Consider the following 24,488-nt stretch of genomic DNA (forward strand, 5'->3'; position numbering starts at 1 on the left):
TCTCCTGTAATAAAAATTTAAATCCCAATCTGGGTCCAGGAAATCAGCCTGAAAACTGTTCCAGTGGGTCTTCATTTTCAACAATACACCTCTCCTTGTGGTTCTGGTTCACCGTCCATCTCCACCACATAGGTTGTTCCTGTGGAGGGTTTGTGGCCGTTGACCGGCAGCTCGAGCTGAGCCTCGGCGCCGGCGGGAACAGCGGTGAGGTACATGTCCCACATCTGGTCGGGGAGGTCCTGCTGCAGCATCTTCTGCTTGATCATCAGGCTCTTCGCGATGTTCCGCCGCTTGTATTTAAACTCCACGATGGTCTTTGTGTACCTGTTGAGCGCCGTCACCGCAGAGCCCATGCAGGTGCCAAAAGAGCCCCACGCTAAGCTGAGGAGAGGTTCCAAAAACAGGACACGTGAGAACAACCAAGTCAAAACCCACACCGAGATTATACACCACCGTTCAAAAGTTATGAATCTCCTGCCACCAAAGCGTGACTGTGTCCAGTCAGATGTCAAAACATTTAATGTCTGAATTATACTGTTTCTATGTCTATTAAGATGGTTGTTACTGTAGGCAAGAACCCACTGAGCAGGAGACGTCTGCGGCCTTAACTGGACGACCACTGACGAACGGACACAGTTGATCATTTACATGTTTTTTAAAGCAAAGAGGAGAAACTGACTAGCGAAGACAAGCGTAGACTTTAATAAACTCTTTGTCAAGGTTGTGGGATTTGGAAGTCAATGTACGCGTTGTATCATATAACAACGGTTCGTATGATATCTTACTAGTTTCTCCAGCAACACGAGCCAATTTACACTCGTTACATCCATACAGGCTTTTCAAAATAAACTTCCTTCTTCACAGGAAATAACTCAGTTAGGTTGAGGCAATACTTCCTCGTTCATGATTACGTGGGATAACTGTGAATTATAGCACTTTATTTTTCGTCTGTATTGTTACGAAACGCTGGATGAAACCATGTACAGAACGGAATATAACAGCTGATCCAAACTTTTAAATACATATATATACACATTTTCCAGTGGCGTTAAAAAGAGCTTACACATAAGACCAGCTGTAGTCCCAGGTCTTGGGCCGCCAGTCTTCTGGTCCCATAGCGACAGCCAGCTGGAATATGGTGGTGAACATCATGTGGGCCACCATCCCACAAAGGCCTGAGAGAACAAGAGCAGATCAGTGAGTAAGATGAAGTAATATATGACTTATTACTTTAGTAATGAGTGGGTTGAACAGAATATTGATTCATGAATTACACAGTTTTCAGTATTCCTGATCGCCAAGAATCAAAATTACAGGCATGAAAAGTCAAACTACAAAGTAAGACAGGTAGAAAAAAGGATGGAGCGCTAAGCTAAACACAATGCATGATAGGAAACACTTAATTTGTCACTGAAATAATTTAGAGTAGCAGCGTAGCAGACGACACAGACTAAATAAAAACATGTTCTACGGGGCTTGTTGAGAGACGCCGTATTTGTCTCTGGTAACGGCAGCGGCCTGTCATCACTGTGTAGCCCCGCCCTAAAGCATCCCCTGCTTTATGGTCTGTGTGACTCTAAATGGACCATAATGTACTAAATGAACATCATGCTGTATTGAAGAAGACTTGAAACTAGAGATTGAGACATAAACTCATGTTTACAATGTTTACTGAGGTAATAAATCAAGAGAGAAGTAGAGTCATTTTCTCATAGACTTCTATACAACCAGAGGAGTCGCCCCCTGGTGGACACTAAAGAGAATGCATGCAAATTATGACTTTTATACAGTGTCGATATGTACCAAATGGTTGTTGCAAAGAAAATGGAAAGGGAGATTTAAGGAACATATATTTAGTGACAGTTGTGTTGTTCTGGGACGTGTGATGCATTCAGACGGACTCTGGTTGAGGTGAACTGGCCTCTGTGTTATCTCTGTTATATCCTGGATCCTCTCTCATCCAGCAGCCTGCCTCTCCACAGCTGCTTTTCTTGGGATTAACTCGTAACAACGGAGGGGGATGGGAGTCAGGGGGATGGATGGAGGGGGTGGGGGGGGGGGGGGTAGAGGGAGCTCCTCTGGGCAGGTCTTGGCACAGCCCAAAACCGCTGCCCCGGCTCCAATCCGATTAGTCCACAAACCAGCAAATCCTCCGAGGTAGTGAGCGGACGCAGGACGCCGCTCTGTGTTCGTTGCTGCTGACTGACCTGCTGCCCCGACTCATTTACAGTCATCTCCGAAAATACAGTAAAGGCAGCACTGTTTCCTCTCTTTACTATTTAGCATTGATAAGCAGTCTAAAGTCTCCTAATGGATGCTTTTTAACACACTTTAATGTGGCAGATTTAACAATATTTAACAATATTTATTTGGTTGTAATCATTAAAAAACTATTCTAAATGGCATTTTCCCATGACATTTTTTTTTATATCATGTTATATCAATTCTCACGTTCATTTTTTAAATCTTTTAAGTGACAAACGCTTTCTAATTATTTGTTTTCGTTTAGCTTAACTTTGTTTTATTTCAAATCCAAACTCGATTGATTTTGAACTTGATATTTATAATAGCTTTTCCGCAGTTCCTGATTTACTAAATGAACATCATGCTGTGTTGAAGAATACTTGAAACTAGAGATTGAGACATAAACTCATGTTTACAATGTTTACTGAGGGAATAAATCAAGAGAGAAGTAGAGTCATTTTCTATAGACTTCTATACAACCAGAGGAGTCGCCCCCTGGTGGACACCAGAGAGAATACGGGTTGTAAGACACTTCTGCATCGGCTTCACTCGGCAGAACCGGAGGTATACCGCCTGGTCACAACTCACTCGGATAGACTGAAAAGCAAACAGCAGCGTTACCTGAGAGGGCGGTGCACACGGCAGCGAAGGCACTGAGCTTCAGCTTGTTCATGATACTGAAGCAGGGACACTGCTCCAGGGTCATCAGAGCCCCGCCTGTGAAGAGCAGGGTGAGGTACAGACTCTCAGCCACGATACACAACCACAAAACCCCTGTGAACACAAAACAAACGGGGGGGTGGGGGGGGGGGGGGGGGGGGGTCAGAATTGAGTCTTGTTTTCCTCATAATACCCTGTCACTGATGAATAATCCCACTGAGGTGACGTGGGGACAACAGGTCTGCTCCTTTTAGGTCTGGAGATCTGAATCTGGTCGTCTGGGACCAGATGGATGAATAAAATCAGGGCAGCAGCTGCTCATATCGTGCTTGTAAAGCTGAGATCTCACAGTACGTGTGAAGGTGTTCTTTCAGGTTCATGTTCTTGTTATTGTATGTTATATGATTATTTTCTAGACTAGATGATGCTGACTCACTAACTGGACGTACAATTACATTTACTTTAAGATCTGGAACAGGGCAAACATCTGCTAATTACATTCGTTTAGTAATTTGCAATTTGCACACTTTTACTCTTATATTAAAACTTGTCCATCCATCCATCATCATCATCATCATTCGTCACCCATCATCTTTCCTTCTGTCCATCCATCATCCGTCCGTCTGTCCATCCCTCCATCATCATCCATCACCCATCATCTTTCTGTCTGTCCGTCCATCCATTATCATCCATCCGCTCATCCATCTGTCCATCCATCATCATCATCCATCCGCTCATCCATCTGTCCATCCATCATCATCCATCCGCTTATCCATCTGTCCATCCATCCATCATCATCCATCTGCTCATCCATCTGTCCATACATCCATCATCATCCATCCATCTGCTCATCCATCTGTCCATCCATCCATTATCATCCATCCGCTCATCCATCTGTCCATCCATCCATCATCATCCATCTGCTCATCCATCTGTCCATCCATCCATCATCATCCATCCGCTCATCCATCTGTCCATCCATCCATCATCATCCATCTGCTCATACATCTGTCCATCCATCCATCCATCATAATCCATCTGCTCATCCGTCCGTCCGTCCATCCATCTCTCCAACCATCCATCATCAATCCGTCCATCCATCATCCATCATCTATCCATCTATCATCCATTCATTCGTCCGTCCGTCCATCGTCCATCCTACTTCGTCCATCCATCATCTGTCTTTCTGTCCATCCATTGTCTGTCCGTCCGTCCATCCATCCATCTAAATCCTAAATCATACAGTATCGTATCATAGCGTACGATAGGCCATAAACCAGAGTGTCAGCAAATTCAAGACGCTTCTATGCTGACAAAACACTTTAAAGCTCACTGATTGGATGTTTCTCGTGGCAATGCATCATGGGAATTGTAATAGTTGCAGTAATCTTTCATTATGATGATTCAACCGCAGAAGTATGTAGACGTCGATTTAACTTTTATATCATCATATATTGGAAATGGTCCCAATATTTGTAATGGGCAAGTAATCTCGTCTAATTTGGATGGTTAACACTTACGAAATGTAGGTCGCCATGTTTGTACTGAAACATCAATAATGTTAGCCGTGTTCAGGAATGCATCGCTCAATTGTCCCGCTCTCAAAACCTTCAAACGAAACATGAAGTCATTGTTAAAAATATCAAACTTCCAGCATTTTACCTCGTTCATGTTCTGGTGCGATCTCTGAGAAGTCTCGACAGTCAAATCCTGTGATCAAAAGAAAAAATACAGTAAAATGAATGTAATTGTTGTACAATAAAGTGATAAGAGTCATTGTAATTTGATGATGAAAAGGACTTTCCTTGAAATTAATTAAAAGTGTACAAATTTATGCAGTTTTACCGATCAAAACAGCACTTTTAATGGTAAGAATAGTAACTGTAGTCTGTTGTGTGGTCAGAAAATGTTTTTGTAATCAAATGAACCTGATTTAAGAATGATCTCTCAAATTAACTCACTTCATTCTGACTTATTTTTCAGGAAACATGACTTTTTTCTGGAAATATTATTTTTTTCTTTTCTTTTAACAGCGGCCTTAAAGTCATCAAGAACAAACTAATGTGTGAAACAAAGTTTTTATTTGACAGTATCTCTACCTGTACATGGTGGATGAGTTAGTGATACAAAATAGGATAAACTAATAAACTATGATGTGTAATTATGGATTAACCTACCCAGCAGTACATACAGAAGGTAAATTAGCTCCACCTTTACCAGCTTCAACATTAATGCTTCACTAATTCATTAACAATAATAATATATATTATTTTGAAATGAGTCATTCTGCAAAATTAGTACTTTAGAACTATAACTATATTTTTGTATGTCAACTATATTTGGGGCGAATACTTTTATACTTTTACGTCAGTAAACTTTGGAATGCAGGACTTTTACTTCTGCTACTTTTACAAAGTAAAATATCTCAGAACTTTAGACCTAAACTTCAGGTTGATTTGTTCTGGAGCATCTTTACGTTATTGTTTCCAGGTCAAATGATTAAGTTTCATGTTCTGGTTGATGATATTTAGCTTTGACACATTTTTTTGTTCTCAAATGCTGCAACATCTCACAGCATCAAATCAACTGGACTCCTGGTTAATGCTGCTAGATATTTGACTTTCCCTGCATTCATGAGCACCTTTAATCTGTCTTTACCTCACATGCATGGTAGCCAACACAGCTGTGAGTCTGATTCATTATTTTGTTGATTTAAAATAAAAGGCCTTTCGAGGTACATAAATAAAGTGAATGAAACATATTCAGTGTATTCACCAATGACTAGACAGACTCTGTAATTACTCTCATTAACCTGCAGGTCGCCTAAAGAGTCCTCTGACATCACTTCCTGTTTTTGAACGCCTCTAGCTGAACCTGAGGGGTCTTTGGTCAGACTCACCGTTCATGTCGGCGGCCTGCTCGCAGGAGAAAAATATTCCCGCGTGGAACTTCCTCAGGAGAAACTTCTCCTCTCCGCTCTCGAAGATGTACTGCACCAGCCGGCTGTCGTTGATGTTGGAGCTGTTGAAGCGGATGCAGAACCACTGCTTCACCTTCAGAGGCGGGCCCGTGCAGAACGGTTTGGGCACCTTCCTGGTCCCCTCGCACCAGTAGCTGGTGGTCACCGCCGATAAGGCAAAGGCAAACGCCACAAAGTTGAGGGTGAGCGCCAGAGAAGCCCGCCGCCCGCGCTCTAGCCTCATGGTCGAGGCCAGGCCCGAGGAGACGAAATGAAAAGGCAACTAATCCCGGCTTTCGATATGTAGCCGCCGTGTTTCGCCTCCCAGCAGATGTGTCAAACCTTCATAATCTCGTTGGGGCTCCTTGGGTGAGAATTCTGCGCATCGCTCCGCCGGCTCCAATGATGTGCTACCGCCTTGATTGAAGGGATTCATTATTCTCTCCACTTCCACAGAAACAATAGAAACCCATGGCACTCTGCTTTTCTCGGCTTCATTTGAACTCTTTCACTCTTCGCTGCTCATCCAGCCCCATCCTCGCTCCTCCCCTTCTACAAATCTTTTCCTGCATTATTATCCATTACAAATGGCAAATTATGTTCCAGATTTCAATAAAAAAATTAATAAAAAAAAGATTACTCTGAGCTCAGATTATAATCCAGCACCAAGTTTATATTTCCCAGATTTTTCCTGCCTTTAATGTTGAAGCGCATCTCAAAGCAGCCGCAGACGTAAGATCGAGTGCCTGTTTCCCAGCCGGTGAGCCGTGACATAATGTGTACAGTCGCACATGAAAATGCATTCATAATGTGGGTGCATGCAGGACAAATCTGCTCATGACGAAAAAGCCCGCTGATGTGGGCTACGCCGCGCAAACAAAGACACATTACTTCCAGAAAGTAAGGGAAGGATGACAGATGTTTGCAAAAAAACAAAGTTACCATCTTTGAAATGCGGAGGAGTGACGTAGAGACGCCGTATACGTCTCAGGTAGAGACCTGTCAATCACCGTGTAGCCCCGCCCTAAAGCATCCCCTGCTTTATGGTCTGTTTGACTCTAAATGGACCATAATGTACTAAATGAACATCATGCTGTGTTGAAGAAGACTTGAAACTGGAGATTGAGACCATGAACTTATGTTTCACAATGTTTACTGCTTTCATACGATCCGACTTATTTTTTGCAACCGGAGGAGTCGCCCCCCGATGGTCAGTAGAGAAAATGCAGGTTTTACGTATCGGCTTCGCTCATCAGTTATGTTTGTTGTGTTTTTTTCTTGTTGTGTATCTGTATGTGTTGAAAATAGCTCCCACTATTATATAATATGCATGAAGGTCTGATGTGTGTGAACATACAGAAAAGCTTTGAGACTCGTTGCAAGAAAAGTATTTGCATCCATAAATGTTGATTTATTCTCAGGTAAATTCATCTTTAAACTTCAGGTCAGTACTTTGATTCGTAGCCAGCATCTCACTGAGTAATTCCCCTAAACACAAAGAGATTATTCTGAACATTAGTCTTCCGTGTAATAAAAATGTAAACACGGGAAGAATAAGTCCAGCATTACACTTGATGAAGTAGTAAGCCTGTTGTTCAGTGAATATTTCCGAGACTCCTCCCCTTCTTACATAATAAATACCTGCCGGGGGGGAACTCGTTCTGAGTAAAAGCCGTAATGTTAGAGTTTACGACCAACAGCTGTGAGCCTTTCCCCTGACACAGAGATGCTCCACATTCTGTGCATTTTAAGAACAAAACCTAAATGTTATGTGACTGGGCAAAAGTACATGATGATATGATGAAAGACCAAAGACTGATTTGGGGTTTTTATAATCTGATTCGGCAACTGGGAGATATTTCAGACAGATGCTTCAAACATAGACATTATCCATTCAATCAACACTCAACACTTACACAGCACAGTCCACTCATCCCAATTCATTAATTGCCTTCACTCGCTGTGGTTTCGGCACCACTGCAGCAGATGGACTTGTAATCTGGTCTGAAACTAAAGGTATTACACTGGAGACACAGATAATCTGATCCCATTTATTGTGGAGGAGCAGCCCACTACCAGAAGGGATTCACCAGAACCCCCAGCCTTCAACCGGGCCTCGTTTGAATCCCTTTCTACCGTGTCACTGCTATCTAATGTCACTGCTATCTAATGTCACTGCCGTGTCACTGCTATCTAATGTCACTGCCGTGTCACTGCTATCTAATGTCACTGCCGTGTCACTGCTATCTAATGTCACTGCCGTGTCACTGCTATCTAATGTCACTGCCGTGTCACTGCTATCTAATGTCACTGCCATGTCACTGCTATCTAATGTCACTGCCGTGTCACTGCTATCTAATGTCACTGCCGTGTCACTGCTATCTAATGTCACTGCTATCTAATGTCACTGCCGTGTCACTGCTATCTAATGTCACTGCCATGTCACTGCTATCTAATGTCACTGCTGTGTTACTGCTATCTAATGTCACTGCTGTGTCACTGCTATCTAATGTCACTGCTATCTAATGTCACTGCTATCGAATGTCACTGCCGTGTCACTGCTATCTAATGTCACTGCTGTGTCACTGCTATCTAATGTCACTGCTATCTAATGTCACTGCTATCGAATGTCACTGCTATCTAATGTCACTGCCGTGTCACTGCTATCTAATGTCACTGCCATGTCACTGCTATCTAATGTCACTGCTGTGTCACTGCTATCTAATGTCACTGCTATCTAATGTCACTGCTATCGAATGTCACTGCCGTGTCACTGCTATCTCATGTCACTGCCGTGTTACTGCTGTCTAATGTCACTGCTGTGTCACTGCTATCTAATGTCACTGCTATCTAGTGTCACTGCTGTGTCACTGCTATCTAATGTCACTGCTATCTAATGTCACTGCTATCTAATGTCACTGCTATCTAATGTCACTGCTATCTAATGTCACTGCTGTGTTACTGCTATCTAATGTCACTGCTGTGTTACTGCTATCTAATGTCACTGCTGTGTTACTGCTATTAACTGCTGTTAACAATCCGCCTGAATCAGCCGATCCTCTTAAGAGCTGAAGGTCAACTGAGACGAACACACTCCTTTACTTTAAGTGTGTGGTGAAGATAAAGTGGGCCTGGCACACTGAAGAATACTTTAGTTATACATATTGTTAGGCAAGCTACAAGTATTCAAATTATAATGTATGTGTCACTGCAAAAGACTGTTTTAAATCATAGAATATGTAAAGACAACAGTGAAAACACTGGCCTTCAGATAACGCCTGTTCTTACTTTGATATTGTTGCGTTTTGTAAAAGTAGTGTAATATGTGAATAGAATACTAGATATATGTATAATAAATGTCTTAAAAAGGTACCCGTCTAGTATCCTAATGCTTTGTGTGTTTCCTTTGAGGCCTATGAACGTGTTGAATGTGTCCTCATTGAAACATTTGGAAAACTGACTGTTATCGGGATTAAATGTAAGTTATTTGGGGCAGAAATAAAGAGATGGTAATTTCTCTTTGCAATACAGTTAAATAGTTGAGTCAAAATAATTAAAATAAAGAAGAGCACAGAAGGTCAAGCTTCTTCATCAGAAAGCTGAGAGGAAGATTGGCTTTGCATCCTCTTCGGCTTCGTGTCCACCTGTCCTACTGGTCCTTCCAATCTGTACTGGACTGGATCCAGTAGCGTTTGGAAACCCAAAGGTCAAAGGTTTCAGCTGATTGAACTACAAACTGCTTCCTGCCTCCCAACACAGTTACATAACGACACACCGTGATGTTCAATCGTTTCAGAGAGGAGATTTATTTTGGTCACTGCATTCCACAGCACACCGTCTGGACAGAGTTCACCTGTGATCAAACATTCGTAAAACATCGGGTTTGAATGCACGTTATGAAAATGTTAATCACGGGAAGGGGGGGGGGGGCAGTAAACTCGACCGTTACGTCATCGTGAAACCTTTGAGACATTTAGCTGGAATGTAATAACTTTGTTACATTTAGTGCACAACATTGACACACTGATAAAACCTCTACGACAGATATGCTATTTAAACCTGCGCATTTTCATTGAACACAAAAATAATGTAAAGCACTCTACGCATTATGAATGTTGGTGATAAGGCAGGTGAGCATATATATATATATTTAATTTTTTAACAGCAATACTTTTCTTGTGCTCAGCAGCTGGATTACAACTTTAATCTTCATCTGATCGGCTTCGTGCTTTTGAGAGATTGTAAAGAGACGGCCCACAGAAAGGTAATAATCGACCACAGATGTAAAGGACAAAAGACAAACACACATGTAAACACACACTGTTCATGCAGTCTCTGATATTAATGCGTTTTTCATTTGGGCAGCTGGGATGAGCTTCAGATCAATAACGTTCTGGTCTGTGAGTGTTTTTTACATTTGCTGAATTTTTCCGCTTTCAAGCAAAGTTATTCTCTGTACATTTACCCCCAAAAATAAAACAAACAGCGTCGTACGGTACAGACACCTCGTCGATGTTGGAACATCTGACAGCAAAATACGTCTAGCCTGTACAAATGTACACTGATGCAGTAGAGTATGTCAAGGACATTCCAGGTATACGACCGTTAGGCACTAAAAGGTGTTTCAGTGTAACTTGGACCACCTTTTTCCTCCGGACTGATCCAAAATAGACCCTGGGCCTAAATCTGATCAACCACCAGAATCAAAATCACATTCCAAAAAAAAGCACTGTATGTGTGTTTTGTTATTTTTTAAACAACTGAGGTTACCGGCTATTACTGTTATACAGGTGTTGAGTGTGTGTGTGTGTGTGTGTGAGAGAGAGAGAAAAGCTCCGAACTTCTGTCACTTCTAATCGGTCTGCCAGGATACCTTGTGTAACTTCAACCGACTTTACCAAAAACAACCATCGCGGTTCCACAAACTGTGCAGCTCTCCATGAACAGAAAAAGCAAGATATTCAAAACATGCATTTCCACCAAAAATGATCCGGCAAAATATGAAAATATATCATATTCAGTCTGAGATCTCAATGTCCGTATCTAAAACAAAGGTAATATCAATAATTAGACTTTTTTTGTGGTTTTTTTGTTTGGCTCACTCGAACTGGGAAAAGTGTAGATTGAAGCTAAACTAAACGATTCAAAATACATGTAATTGTTCTAACAGTGTCAACTTTACAACAGGTAAACAGCAGAATATGTTAAATGGCATTCAATAAGCTAATGTTGATGATGAGAGGGTTTAAATTGAGGAGGAACATGCTGGTACTTTGATCCGTCATCACGTTTCCTGACTGCGTTACGTGTCAATCGTTCCTGCTGTTGCTGCAGCCGGAGAGAGGACGAGCAGACCTCGGTGGTCTGGACATGCACTGTCCCTGGATCAGTGTTATCAGCTGTGACTGTGTGTATGTGTTGTAATGCTGAAGACAGAACGGCTGATCCCAGGTCAGGGCGGTCTATATGTCCATGTCCACGGGTCGGACGTCGCCGGTGTTGTTCTCCTTCACCCACAGCTCCCTGTCTTTGGCCGGATCCACGTTCTGCAGCAGCTGGTCCACCGGCTCCACCATCTACACACACACACACACACACATCAACAATTACATCAGAATTTAAGGTTTTTAACGGGTCCGTACAACCGTAGCACGCTGCCGTTGCACATCAGTTAACTTGTTCTTTTGTACAAATTAAACAAATGAGATGCAATTACTAAATCACTGTTAGAAAATGAAGGTCTTTAAATGTATTATAAAGGTTAAATACAGGTGGCTGTTGTCCGTTCGTGTCATTTTACAAGAGATGTGTAACTTTAATTGTACGTTCTGCCCACAGATCATCTTCAGGTTGATCTCTGGTGTTTCTGTCCCCCTGAGGAGTTTGTCTACGTCTCGGTAGATTCACAGCAGGTTTCTCTCCACCTCCTCAACGAGCAGAGCGTCTCACAGAATGACAGCGAGCGAGTTTGACAGAAGGCTGACAGAAGAGACACGACAGCAGGGCTCCATGTGTCAAAGCTTCTGTACGCTCGCACCGTGAGACTCATGCCAGAGACAGTTTCACTCAATGTCCGAGGAGAAGAATGAAAACATGAATCCAGAATGTTTAAAAGCCTGTTTTCAGACTCGACGCTCGGACATAGTTACACCTTCAGAATCGTTTGAAGACAGGAAGGAGCTCGAACTCACGCTCTGATTGAACATGTCCGTCTCGTGTCTCAGAGTCGTGTACTGACGTAAATGCTGCTGAATCCACTCGATCCGTTCAACCTCCAGTTTCTCCAGCTCCTGAAGACAAAAGGAGAAACGTGTTGAACCCTTAAATCTTATTGAATGGACATGAACTTCGACCCGACTGCTGTACTTGTACGAATAATACTAAACAGCTCAATCAACCAATTTTCACCTTTAAACATCGTCAGATAGAAACATTGAGATTGTTCTTGTGACAGAAACAGAAATAAGGTGTCTGTGTCATTTCAGACGGTGAGCATTAACCGTCTCCTACCATGCTGGTGGTGACCATCTCTTCAAACCACTTGCACTGCGTCTGGTTGTACAGATCCACGCAGCGCATCAGGTCGTCTCCTGCAGGACACAGAGGGAGGTCAGAGGTCAGCATTGACACGGTTACTCCTTTAGTTCTCCAAAGGTTTTCAATCATCTCTGTTCAGCTCTGCATGTCTGTTATTAGTGGTTGAGAGCAAAACCTTTAAGCTCCAGCAGAGGGCGCTCACAAACCACCATTCAAAGATCCTGAGTTCATGTGGACATGAATCTGTTATTATGGCTGTTTTACAGTATTCATCAATCTATAAAGGCTGTTGGATGAGTTCTATTCGAATATATTGGGAATGTTTTACAAACGCAGCACATTTCTGGGACAAATATCAAACCGATCTCAAATTTGGTTGAACAACTTCTGTTTTTAAATCCACTCTAAAAATCTGATCCGCTCACATTTGCTTTGAATAATATATTTTTCTATTCAGTAAAGTATCGGAGTACGTCATTCACATCTATCATGTCTCTCTTCCAAATCTAAATTAAATCTTCTTCATTCTAATGAAGCTGTCTACATCCTAACACATGAAGAAGAGTCAGACAGTGAATCTAAAAACGTGACTGAAGCTCATTAATATTCACTCCGTGAAGGTAAAATCACTTCCTGGTGATGACATTGTGACCGGCCTTGAGGCGGCGGCGTTAATCACGACTCACACATTTTTGCAAAAAAACTGACTGAAAGACACGGAGAGGCATTCAAATTCAGATTGTGAACATTTAACGGTTTCTTTTAACTGTGATTCACACGTTTTACCTTTAAAAACACTACAACGACACATGGAAAATCTCCAGCTTTGAACTAAACCTCAAGGTTTTAAAAACACAAGTCAGCAGATGTTTAAATATCTGTTTCCTTGATTCAGTTTAAACCTGAAGTGTTCCACGTGTCTCAGTGCAGTTATTTGATGACCGGCTCTCATTGAAAGCTCCGACTCTGTGACCTCTGACCTGCTTGTGTGGATTTCCGCCGGGCCTTCTTGATGTCCTCCTCCGTCTTGTTGCTCAGCTTGATCTCCAGCTGCTGCGTCTTCACCTCCAGATCTTTCTGCCGGTCCGCCAGGGCCTTACGGGACTGTAGACACACACACACACACACACAAAACACACACGCAAAACACACATTGACACATATTTTTAGCGGGACGTGTGAACGCAGACACAATGAGTCATTCAGCATAATCCTCAGATTCACTGTACCTCTACATCTGTTACAGGAATCATCACAGCCTTCTGATGCCGCTCTCATCCTTTAATCTGTTCTTGTTCCACTTCATTGAGCGTTTCCTCTTGTTTATCTATTTTACTGCGGCACTTCTCCAAAGGATTGAAGGATCACGGATCGAGTTTGGAAGGTAAACATACAGTAACAGCGATGCCAAGAAAGTCTCTTTGTTTCAAGAGACAACAACGGAACGAAAAGATGTGGGATGGAGTCAAACTACAACCCACTGATCAGGTCACTGAAGCAGCAGAGCAGAGGCGCGTTTTTATAGCAGAGATAAACCTCAGTGATGGGATGAAAAAATATGTACTTTTTTACACAACAACTAAATAGAATAAGTAAATAGAATCACCATACATTAAAAAAATAAAGCCTGAATATCATAAAGCTGTTTTGACTCTCGGCTGAAATAATGCAGCCCATCGCAACACGCAGAAAACACCCAGAAAGTGTGTGTGTGTGTGTGTGTGTGTGTGTGTGCAGAGGGAATTCATTCATGATCTGATGTGAACAGGTGGGAGGCTGTAACAAAATACCAATGTCTTCCCACTGTAGGAGTTACTGGAGCTCTTATGTAACTTTGAGATGTAGACAAACACTGACGTGTGTTTTCTTGTGAAACTCGTCCGTCACTATTTGGAGGGAAACATAGGAATGACGCTGTATCGGCACGCCGGACTCGGTACCTTCTCCACACTGGCGTAGCGGCTGGCCAGCTGCTTCCTGAGGTCGGCGATGTGATGGTCGTACTTCTTCAGGTCCTTCTTGAAGTGGTCTGCCCGGAACGTCAGCAGAGGTTTTTCTACCTCAGTGTGGAGCTGTGAAGACAAGTCGCTCAGCTGTTAATTTAATAATTCTTGTTGTGTCATGTGAAGAAAACACCTGCATTCTCTCTAGTGTCCACCAGGGGGCGACTCCTCTGGTTGTATAGAAGTCTATAGAAAATGACTCTACTTCTCTCTTGATTTATTACCTCAGTAAACATTGTAAACATGAGTTTGTCTCAATCTCTCAAGTCTTCTTCAATACAGCATGATGTTCATTTAGTACATTATGGTCCATTTAGAGTCACACAGACCATAAAGCAGGGGATGCTTTAGGGCGGGGCTACACGGTGATTGACAGGTCTCTACCAGAGACGTACACCTATAAAAAGCCAAAGTCAAGGCTTCAAAACGTCAGTCCACAAACCAGTGGGTGACGACGTCCACGTCTTACATACAGTCGAGGGTTAAAACCCAAGTCAAGCATCACTTCTCAGGGCTTTTTGCTTAATAAAGCCTGTTTCCTGTTCTACAGAGTCACATCCATCACCATGAAGGGACACGATTACATTTTAAGTCTCGGTTTCATTTTCTCCCACCAAACACTCCCACAAGGTCTCTTCAATAAGCTGCAGTCGGCAGTGTGGGCTCTCCACGCAGAATGCTAATCTCGTCCAAATGCCAAAGCTGGAAGATATACCGGGAGGTAGATGAAGCTTATTAGAAAATGAGCCGGAGCTTCTGCAGGCCAACGCGTTACTTCCCCTCACCCGTCTCATAGCGAGGCGGTGGAGCGTCGGAGCACCGGTGGAGCACGGAGGAGGCTGCGGGGCCTCGTCAGAACACGGAGCTCATTAATCAGACAACAGAGGGCCACGAAAGAGCTCCGAGGCCGCCGCCGCTGCGTTATTGGAGGCTGCAGCCGGTAATCGGACCGCACACGGGTCACTTTCTTTCGGTCGAGGTAAACAAGCCCCGTCGCCTCAGGACGCCGTCGGATCAAGTATCCATTACTTCAGATGATTGGAAACATTAAACGCTTGACCTGAAGGTGCAGAGAGATGCACACTAAAGATGTCCACACACTAGTAAAGTGTTCGTGATTCAGAGGAAGCTGAAGAAACGTTAACTTCAGGCATTTTCACACCTAAAGTCTTCGATCGATGGATCATTTTCTCTAAGAAATGCTACAAAAAAGTGGGAAAAGACCGTCATAATACATCAATTCTTGCCTTTTCTGACCATCGAGCAGAAACCACTCAGACGTTCAGTTTACCATCAAACACCAAAACTACTAATGCTCATCCAATCGATCCATGAATGAAAGGTGTTCAGCCCTCCACAGTAAACCATCAGAGTCCTCATCATGTTACCTTGTTGGAGAACTTCAGGTGAACTTCCGCCTCATCGTGAAGACTCTTCTTCAGCTGAGTCCAGGCTTCTCCGAGAGTCCTGAGGAAACACTGAAGTCAAATAAATCCTGGAAATCTTTAATTCATGTCGTTTACATTTGAACTAAAACAGAAAACGGTAACACGACACGGCGGCTGTTCTAGTCACGAACAAGGCTTTTAAATGAAACCCGTTTACTGACACATGAACACTTGTACATCTACTAAAGTACTGCACTTCAGTAAGTACTTGCACTATATTTGAGTATTCCTATTTTATGATGCTTCATACTTTTACTTCACTACATTTCATTGTACTTTTTACTAGTTACAGTACAGTTTAGTATTCTACACATAAAAACACATAAGTTTACAAAGTAAGACCCACTTTTACTGAATATAATAATCCAACAATCTATAAAAAGTGACAGCATTAAAAAGTTGCTACACATCAATATATCAGCAAACCACACTTACAAGATTATAATAAATACAAACAATATTAGATCAAAATAGAGACTCTGCATGATGCCGTTTTGAGTACTTTTTCTTCTGATACTTGCTGCAAATTACTTTCACTTGTAATCTAGATCAGTGGTTCTCAACTGGTCTGGCTGCGGGACCCACCATCACCCCTTAATGACAAGCCGGGACCCACCACCCAAATTATATATATATATATATATATATATATATATATATATATATATATATATATATATATATATATATATATATATATATATATATATTTATATATATTTATATATATATATATATATATATATTTATATATATTTATATGTTTATATTTATATATTTATATATATTTATATATTTATATATATATAATTTCGGTACATCTGTATTCAAGACGTCTAGTAGTAGTAACGTCTTGTGTAGTAAACAACTGTCAAATCAAATAAAGAAAGTACACATCAATTATATTTTAACAAATATTATTCTCATTTTTCAAATTTAACTGGATGGATTATAAATACATCGAAATACATGAATACATGTTCTTCTCATTTCAAGTAAAATAACAGCTGGATTAAAAAATAAATTACGTAATGAAATTCAATTTAGAAAAAATATTTTCACTGAATTACGCTGCAGCTTTAAACTCAGTCCATTCAGGGTGAAGTGAAAAATCCACAACATTGTATTTTTCTCATCTTCCAAAAAGAGAAATTAGTGTTTGAAGAATTCACCTCTATGAGTCTGTGCAGTCAGAGTCCAATGACTCTGGTCTCTCTGGACATTTCTCTCTTTTGGAGATCGTCCTATGATTTGACTTTCACAACCCACAGCTCAACAGTCCTGCTCTGCTGTCTGTGTCCTCGTCTCTCCCCGTGTGTCACGGTGTGTGTACATCTCACTCAAGTCAGGAAACTTGTCAGAATACTCATATTTGATTGGCTGAGCTTCATCACGTGAAGTGATTCACAATGCATTGGTCTGTGTTTTTCCTGCACTGCTGAACAAGTGCCGTAAATGCTGGAATAATTGCATAAAATGCCCTTCAAAATAAAATCACAACTTCTTTTTTTTTTGTCAGGCAAAGGCCTGCGACCCACTGAAAACGGGTCCGCGACCCACTTTTGGGTCGCGACCCACCAGTTGAGAATCACTGACCTAGATTACCGTCAATACCATCGTAAACATTCATGAGCAGTCAGACCAGACAGGCGGACATTTGTGCCGGATTAAAGCCGCTTTATTTTGAAAAGCCAGGCTGTTTACGACGCACAGCCTGGGTTGTAATTCACTGCCAGATAAATGTGATGAACCTGTTGGTTGGAAGGTTGTTCACAACCTTTCCGACCGTCTGACCCCAAACATTTCTTATCTGGACCTTGGTTTGTGAAGGGCCTCCCTCCTCTCAATCATTAAGACACTCATCTGTCGTTTTGGGCCGAGTCGAGTAAGTCTATTTCATGGATTATTCATTTTTATGCTTTTTCTTCACGCTGGATGACTCACATCCCAGAAACGTATGAGCACAAGATCTGAAGTGGTGCTTTTGTGGACAAACTCAAAAAACAAGCTGATTTATCAACAAATAAGAAGTCTCTGGTGGAGGACAGCCCTGGGTTCGTGTCTCCATTAGTTTCATTTTTATTGCCAAAACAAAAATGTTCTGCAATCGAGGAATCTCCGGAGCTGGAGAGCGACCAAAACACACCGTTTCTTGAGCCAAGCCTCTTTTCTGTCTGCCGATTTTGAGATCTGCTAAAAGATTTTGTTGTTATATTGCTGAGAAACATGAAAACACATCCACTGTTTGATGATGGAGAGGTATGTGGGTGTAAGCCGCTATTCTCAGAGCCAGTTGTTCAGTAAACCGACGTGCTGTTGGGCTCTCAGAGCTGCTGTTCACTTCACTCACCCTTCCTCCTGCGCTGCCAGCGGGCTCAGAGACAGTTTGGAGAGGTTCTTGGCATATTCTTCTTCAATCTTTATCCTGAAAAACACAAAAGACAGAGATGTGAAAACCTGAGCTGCCTGGCTCAAGGGCAGGGCAGAGACCGCTTCAGCGAGGAGACGGATGAGTGGCGTATCGGACTTTCATCAACCCGCCATCCGTACGGATCCGCCAATCACACAGTTTAACGTTCACCATCACAGTGTGAAGTAAAGATTCACTGACGATCGTTATCCGACAATATTCAGCAGAAAGATGCGATGAGGAGATCGGCTTTCATGCTTTCTGATAACGAGGTCCATAGAGTTACATTATGATGCCTTCAGGCTCTGTTCAGTGAAAATGAGTAGAATTATCATGATGTGTTCACATGTTCGTGAGAAACTTGAATAAATTCAGTAGTTTGAAGGAGATGTTTTCACATTAAAGACAGAATTATGAGCTGTTTACACTGAGCTCTGAACGTCATTCAAACTGCTAATGACACGATCTCTTTTCAGCAATAAGAATACAATCCTTTACAGTTTAGATGACTGTGACAAAGTAAAAGTATAATATTTAGAGTTTCTGATCGTTTACATTTACTTCCGAGCGTTGAAATGATTTTTGTGACGGTGAAACATCGTCTGGATCCTTGTAGACCAGCTGCTATCATCAAACAAAAGACCACAAAGGGATCTGTATCTGCCAACGTGGACCATCACTGATGGATAATTAATATCAGCCGCAGGAAAGCGTGATCGGGGATCTCTGTCATCTCCCTTTTTCATTTCCTCCTGATCATCCTTGACTCCGTGAGCTTTATGATGTGTTGCACCTCCAACATGGATCATCTCAGAGATGCACTGCAGAGTGAAGCTTCCAGCACAATTCTCTTTAAAGGCTGGAATCCAGCCGTGGCCCCTGAACATCAATGATCCTCTTCCTCCTTTGTGTGACATTCACTTCCTGCACCGGCCTCACATCCACCATCCACACCTGAGTACAACCTGCAGAAGGTTGCGAGGCCCATTCTTCGGCTTAATGTTTCAGATTCTCAGCAACACGGAAAGGTCAGCGCTGAATAGAAACCTCTCTGAGGGATTCGGCCTCTTGAGTTTATTCAGAGAAGAATCGTCGTTAACTTCCCACCGCAGTGAAAAGAGCTCCGGTAGAAGTAGGCGGCGCTGATGCCATAGAGAGAGATGTGGGATCGGATGTGAACGTTTTCACTCAACTCCTAATTATTCATGTGGTTTATTGACGTCCTGTTGCAGATTCAGTGGGAGCCAAAACAATCAGTGCACTTCCTGTGTGCTCAGCGGAGATCTGGAGCCCCTTTAATTACTGGGCTCAAGCATCGATCACAGCCGAGAGACACGGAGCCGTTCTCAACTCATCATTTAAAGAATACAAACCTGTGTTCTTTCTGCCTCCTTTCAGAGGATTTCTCACAAACAAAAACAAAAAAACGAATAATTACAATAATAAGGAATAGAAAATAAAAAGGTAAATGAGTAAATGAATCAAAAGGGGTTTGGTGTTGTTGTCTCTTAATAAACTCTTTCAAAATACGTTTGAAAAAGACAGGCGCAGAACTTTGTGGTACGGCTTTCATACAGTTATCAAACATCACCTTTCTGATTGAAATGTGATGCTCATAAACAGTAGACATGTTCATACATGTTCATGTGTATCAAATGTAATATGAAGTGGTGGAGAAACTGAAGCCCTGCATCACTGACCTACTCTGTACGGTGTCGAGTAATTAAATCCATGAACATTATATCCATAATGTATAAGTCTGAACCTGCAAAGTGACTCGTATACTTTTACTGCGCTACATTCATATGACAGTTGAAGTAACATATAAAACGAGTGAGTTATACCACTGGTCATATGTGTGGAACTGTGTCGGTACGACACTGACCTGCAGTATCACCGGATTCATGTTCCATGAGAGCAGAAGGATCTCAAAGTGTCTCCTGATGTCGATAACACACGGAGATAAAACCAGACCTAGTCTTCATGAAATGAGGTCGCTGACATGATTCCTGATCTCACGACTTCAAACATGTTTATCTCAGCCGAGCTTGTTTCATGGAACAACAAAAGTGGCTCCTCTTGTTCGTCAGTTCATTCAGACTGAAGCGCGGCGTTGGTTGTGCTCAGTCTGCGTTACCTCTCGTGGATGAACTCCGACATCTCTTTCTGCATCTGTTTGCCCTTCAGCTGCTTCTGCAGGGGGACCTCGAACCCCGCCACCGAGGCGGTCCCCTGGGGGTCCTTCTTGTCGGTCTGCGGAGGAAGAGGAGGAGGAGGAAGAAGATGAGCACGAGGAGAGCATCCCTCAGCCGATAAACAAACCACATAGCGTGCAGAAGTGCCTCTTTGCTGTGTGTTTGTGAGAAAGAGCTCTGAATGTGTGACTCACACTTACATGTCAAGGAGGACATGCGTGTGTGCGTGCGTGCGTACGTGCGTGTGTGTGTGAGTCAAGCACTGTGGGGTGGATGTGGATGTGCAGCGCTTTGTGACAGGACTGATGTGGGTCAACAGGAGCCAGATTTGATTCCACACAGCAGGTCGTTACAGAACATCAGGACACGACAGCAGCAGCAACGGAGCACGCGGGGCTCGGGTTTCACTCACCGCTGCAGCTGAAGGCTTTCACAATTCAAATCTAATTCAGGATGCAAACGTCCGGAGACTGAAGATGACATTTGAAGCAGGATGATGTCTGTTTGCAGAGAAGCCGGTCGATTGTGCCTTCATGTTACATCCATTTGTTTTCTGTTCTCTTCTATTCACGTGATCGAATGTCAGCGTGAGACGCTTTTAACTGCACTTTAAACAGCGACGATCAACAAAACGTGCTGACAGGAAGCTTCTGCAGCTTTTGGGTCGAAGGACCAAACACAATCATCGTGCACGCAGCGACACCACGCTTTTGTGTCTAATAGCAAAATCTATATATTTAGTTTTTTAACAGAATCAACATTTTTGACAATGATCCCTAAGATTATCTTTGGGTATTTCTATTCATGCTACTACTCCGCGGAATATTTTCCTTTTAACTCTGACGAGCTTTAGTTACTTTTCAGATTCACTTTATTGTTACAAAATATAAATAAACTGATAAATTATGATATGTTATTGTAGATTCAGTTACCTGGCTGTATGTAAAGTTATTAATATTAGCTCCACCTCTACCAGCTGCATGATCAAAGAGATGAACACATTAAAACAATACAACAACATACTATAGATTATTCTGAAATTCTGCATGATGAGAACCGGTACTTTTAATTGAGGTACTTTAAATATAATTTGACGTAAATACCTTTTTACTTTCACTGAACTGTGGTATTACTACTTCTACTTTAAAAGACCTGAATACTTCTTCCAGCACCGCTGGATTTCATTTAAATCCTTCTGTACTGTTTAACGTCGTTCCTGTGTTCCAGCTGGACTCACCCAGAAGTAGTCGCAGTAGCTCCATTCGTTGGGCTTGAGGAGCTGCTGCTCCGGACCGTCTCCAGGCAGAGGGAAGGTCACACAGTTGATCTGAAGGCAAACAAAGAAGAAGAAGAAGAAGAAGAAGAAGAAGAAGAAGAAGAAACGAGGATGACGAACCGAGAAGTGAAAGAAAACGACAGATCTGTGACAGAGAAGAAGACACGAGGAGTTTGAATGACGTCTTTAAAGTCACAGTGGAACAGAAGTTCGAGCTTCGTCGTCTGGATTTCACAATAACTCACACAATAACTCATGTGCTCTCAGCATCGTGAGCACACTGCATTTCACATCCATATTCTGACTGTTTCTGATTGGTGCTAGCTTACATGAGCACTACATGGATTATTTTTACAGGAAGAAAAGATTATTGGATGAAATAAATGAAAAATACAAAGAAATAATCATATTTTGGTCATAAATTGTTAAATAAGTGCACAATATGACCGAGGACGTCATCTAAAAGGTTTTAAGCGGCTTTTTAAATGTCATCTCAACCTTAAGAGTGAGGGAGCAGAGATGTGTTTCATTTGGACTGTGGTGGAAAGTAACTTTCATTTGAGTACAATCTTGAGCTACTTGTACTTTCCTCGAGTGTTTCCATTTTCTGCTTTGTTGTACTTCTACTCCACTACAATTCAGAGGGAAATATTATACTTTTCACTCCACTACATTTATCTGACAGATATGTTTACTAGTTATAAAAAACAAAGATATGAGAAACAGCGTGTTAAAGGTTTGGTTTCATCATCAGGTCTCAGACTTTCACTGGTAATAATAACAATAAACTTTATTTCTAGAGCACTTTTAAAACAAAGGTACAAAGTGCTTTACACGATAGAAATGGCATAAAAACAATGATAACAACCATTTAAAATAGTTTAAAAGTTATACAACAATGAGCAAAGAAGCCAGAGATGAGAAACACACAAGTACTTCTTCCACCACTGCACTTGGATCATGCACACGAGAGGAAAAGGGTCCGGCGTGAGTAAACACACGACCCGCGAGCCTTCAGGGCCGAGAGAGACGACTCTGTCCTCTCCAGAACACAGAGAAACCTTTATTACTACCAATAAACCAACTTCACACACTTGAGAATGCGCGGCGCTGCAGGTAAATGCAGCCAACACTCACAGACTCCACGGTCCACAGCGTCTGCAATTACTCTCAGGGCTGCAATTATGTAACGCTCACCATCTGCGAGCCCTCCCTCATTGGCACCGCAAGAAGCCCTCTGTGCCATGGCAGCTGCTGCTGCTGCTGCTGCTGCTGCTGCACAACCACACGGGCCTCCAGACAGGATGCTTCATCCACCAACACACAGAAACACACACTGAGTCACAGTGTTTGCTGCGTGAGCTCAGCACTGTGCTGCTGTCTCACAGACTGAGGGGGAAACACGCAGCGCTCAGCAGCTGGAGCAAAAAGAACGGCTGCATTGTGTTCACTTCCCAATAAAGTAAAAAGGTCAGACGTCTGAAGAACATGGTGTCAGTTCATGTTCGTGTGAGGCTTTACAGAGAAGACTGATGGGAAGCGAGACGCAAGAGACGGCGAGATTCTAGTATTTATTTTGGTAAAATGTTGGGGAAATTCGTCAGACAAATTCTAGTGCAAGAAACTGATGTTTATGACCAAATTACGAACAGTGTATGTGAGCGCTGTGTAATCCGCGTCATGTCCCGCCGCCTGCACGCTCTACCCAAACGTCACCGCTGCTGAAACCAAACAGTGTTTCCAGCAGGTGAGAACGCGTCTCCAGGTGTGTGCTGCATGTGTGGAAAGGCTCATATACGGAAATATTCTCTCTCTTTTAGCTCTATGTTTGGTCTCCACCACCTCCCGTCTGTTCAGCTGCTAAATGCTCCACAATGTTCACCAGCTGCTCTCGAACTGTGTCTGTCTGCTGTTTGCTGCTGAGCAGGTAGAGTTCAGGTGCTTTTCACTGTAAAAGCATCCAGAGAGAACCAGAGCAGAGACGCTGTGGGCCGGAGACTCACAGCTCCGTGAAGCCAAAGGGAGCTAAAGACTCAGCTCATGATTCTCTGGTTCATCATAGCGACTCCTTTCACATCGTCTCATCGTCATTTACATATGTTATTGTAAATATGTTGATTATAGCCACTTACAGAGCAGCACATCAAGCTGTAAACAGTGGCTGCACTACGATGGCTTTATAACGTTAACATGGCGAACGTGTTAGCAAACGGTTGCCTATTTTTATCCAACAGAGAAGAAGTAACATTATCATTCATTTGGAGTCAGAGATGCAACTTTTTTGGATTCATCCGTCTCTGAGGTTCTCTTCTCTGCAGCAGCCTCGTGGTGATAACTCGGCCGCTGCTCTGCATAAAACTCTGCAGCTTCACACATCACTAACATTGAGCGTGTAAAAAAAGAAGCTGAACATCCAATAAAACGCTCGACATTGACCTCGTCATGCTCTGCACCGCCACTGCAGCACTTGATCTGAACAACTCTTCAGAAACAGATGAGCGACACTCGCTCTCCGTCGTGTCATCAGCAGGAATCCAGAGGAAACACGGACACACAGCGATACGACAGGAAACAGCTGAAACGTGCATAAACAAGAGACGCATGAACTCACAGCAACACAACCTGAATAGGAACAACAGGGTGTCGACCCGTCACTTCCTTAATTTTCTGCCTCAGAGATGGTGCTGATTGTCGCGGGCAGCAGACTTTCCATTACGCCGGCTCCACATCTATCACCGCCGTTGTTCATCTGCCTC

The 24,488-nt window shown here is 42.6% G+C and overlaps 2 protein-coding genes across 2 annotated transcripts in view; both read right to left on the reverse strand.

Annotated features, from left to right (window-relative positions):
- Nucleotides 1–77: 77 nt before the first annotated feature.
- On the reverse strand, nucleotides 78–6,107 carry LOC306787215 (germ cell-specific gene 1-like protein; the record flags this gene model as incomplete). Its single annotated transcript, XM_079282305.1, has 5 exons — nucleotides 78–381; nucleotides 1,064–1,175; nucleotides 2,866–3,018; nucleotides 4,567–4,614; nucleotides 5,804–6,107. The coding sequence occupies 5 exons, from the start codon at nucleotides 6,105–6,107 to the stop codon at nucleotides 78–80; spliced, it is 921 nt and encodes a 306-aa protein (XP_079138431.1).
- A 3,559-nt stretch (nucleotides 6,108–9,666) lies between these two features.
- LOC306786608 (growth arrest-specific protein 7-like) overlaps nucleotides 9,667–24,488 on the reverse strand; it is an 18,223-nt gene continuing 3,401 nt past the window's right edge. The window contains 9 exon segments of the mRNA XM_079281425.1: nucleotides 9,667–11,439; nucleotides 12,055–12,153; nucleotides 12,374–12,453; nucleotides 13,381–13,504; nucleotides 14,341–14,472; nucleotides 15,792–15,870; nucleotides 18,202–18,276; nucleotides 20,399–20,514; nucleotides 21,694–21,783. Of these exon segments, the coding sequence (XP_079137551.1) occupies nucleotides 11,326–11,439; nucleotides 12,055–12,153; nucleotides 12,374–12,453; nucleotides 13,381–13,504; nucleotides 14,341–14,472; nucleotides 15,792–15,870; nucleotides 18,202–18,276; nucleotides 20,399–20,514; nucleotides 21,694–21,783 (909 nt within the window). The 3' untranslated portion in view covers nucleotides 9,667–11,325.

This window comes from Melanostigma gelatinosum (assembly GCF_949748355.1).
Source record: "Melanostigma gelatinosum genome assembly, chromosome: 13".
Classification (NCBI taxonomy): Eukaryota; Metazoa; Chordata; class Actinopteri; order Perciformes; family Zoarcidae; genus Melanostigma; species Melanostigma gelatinosum.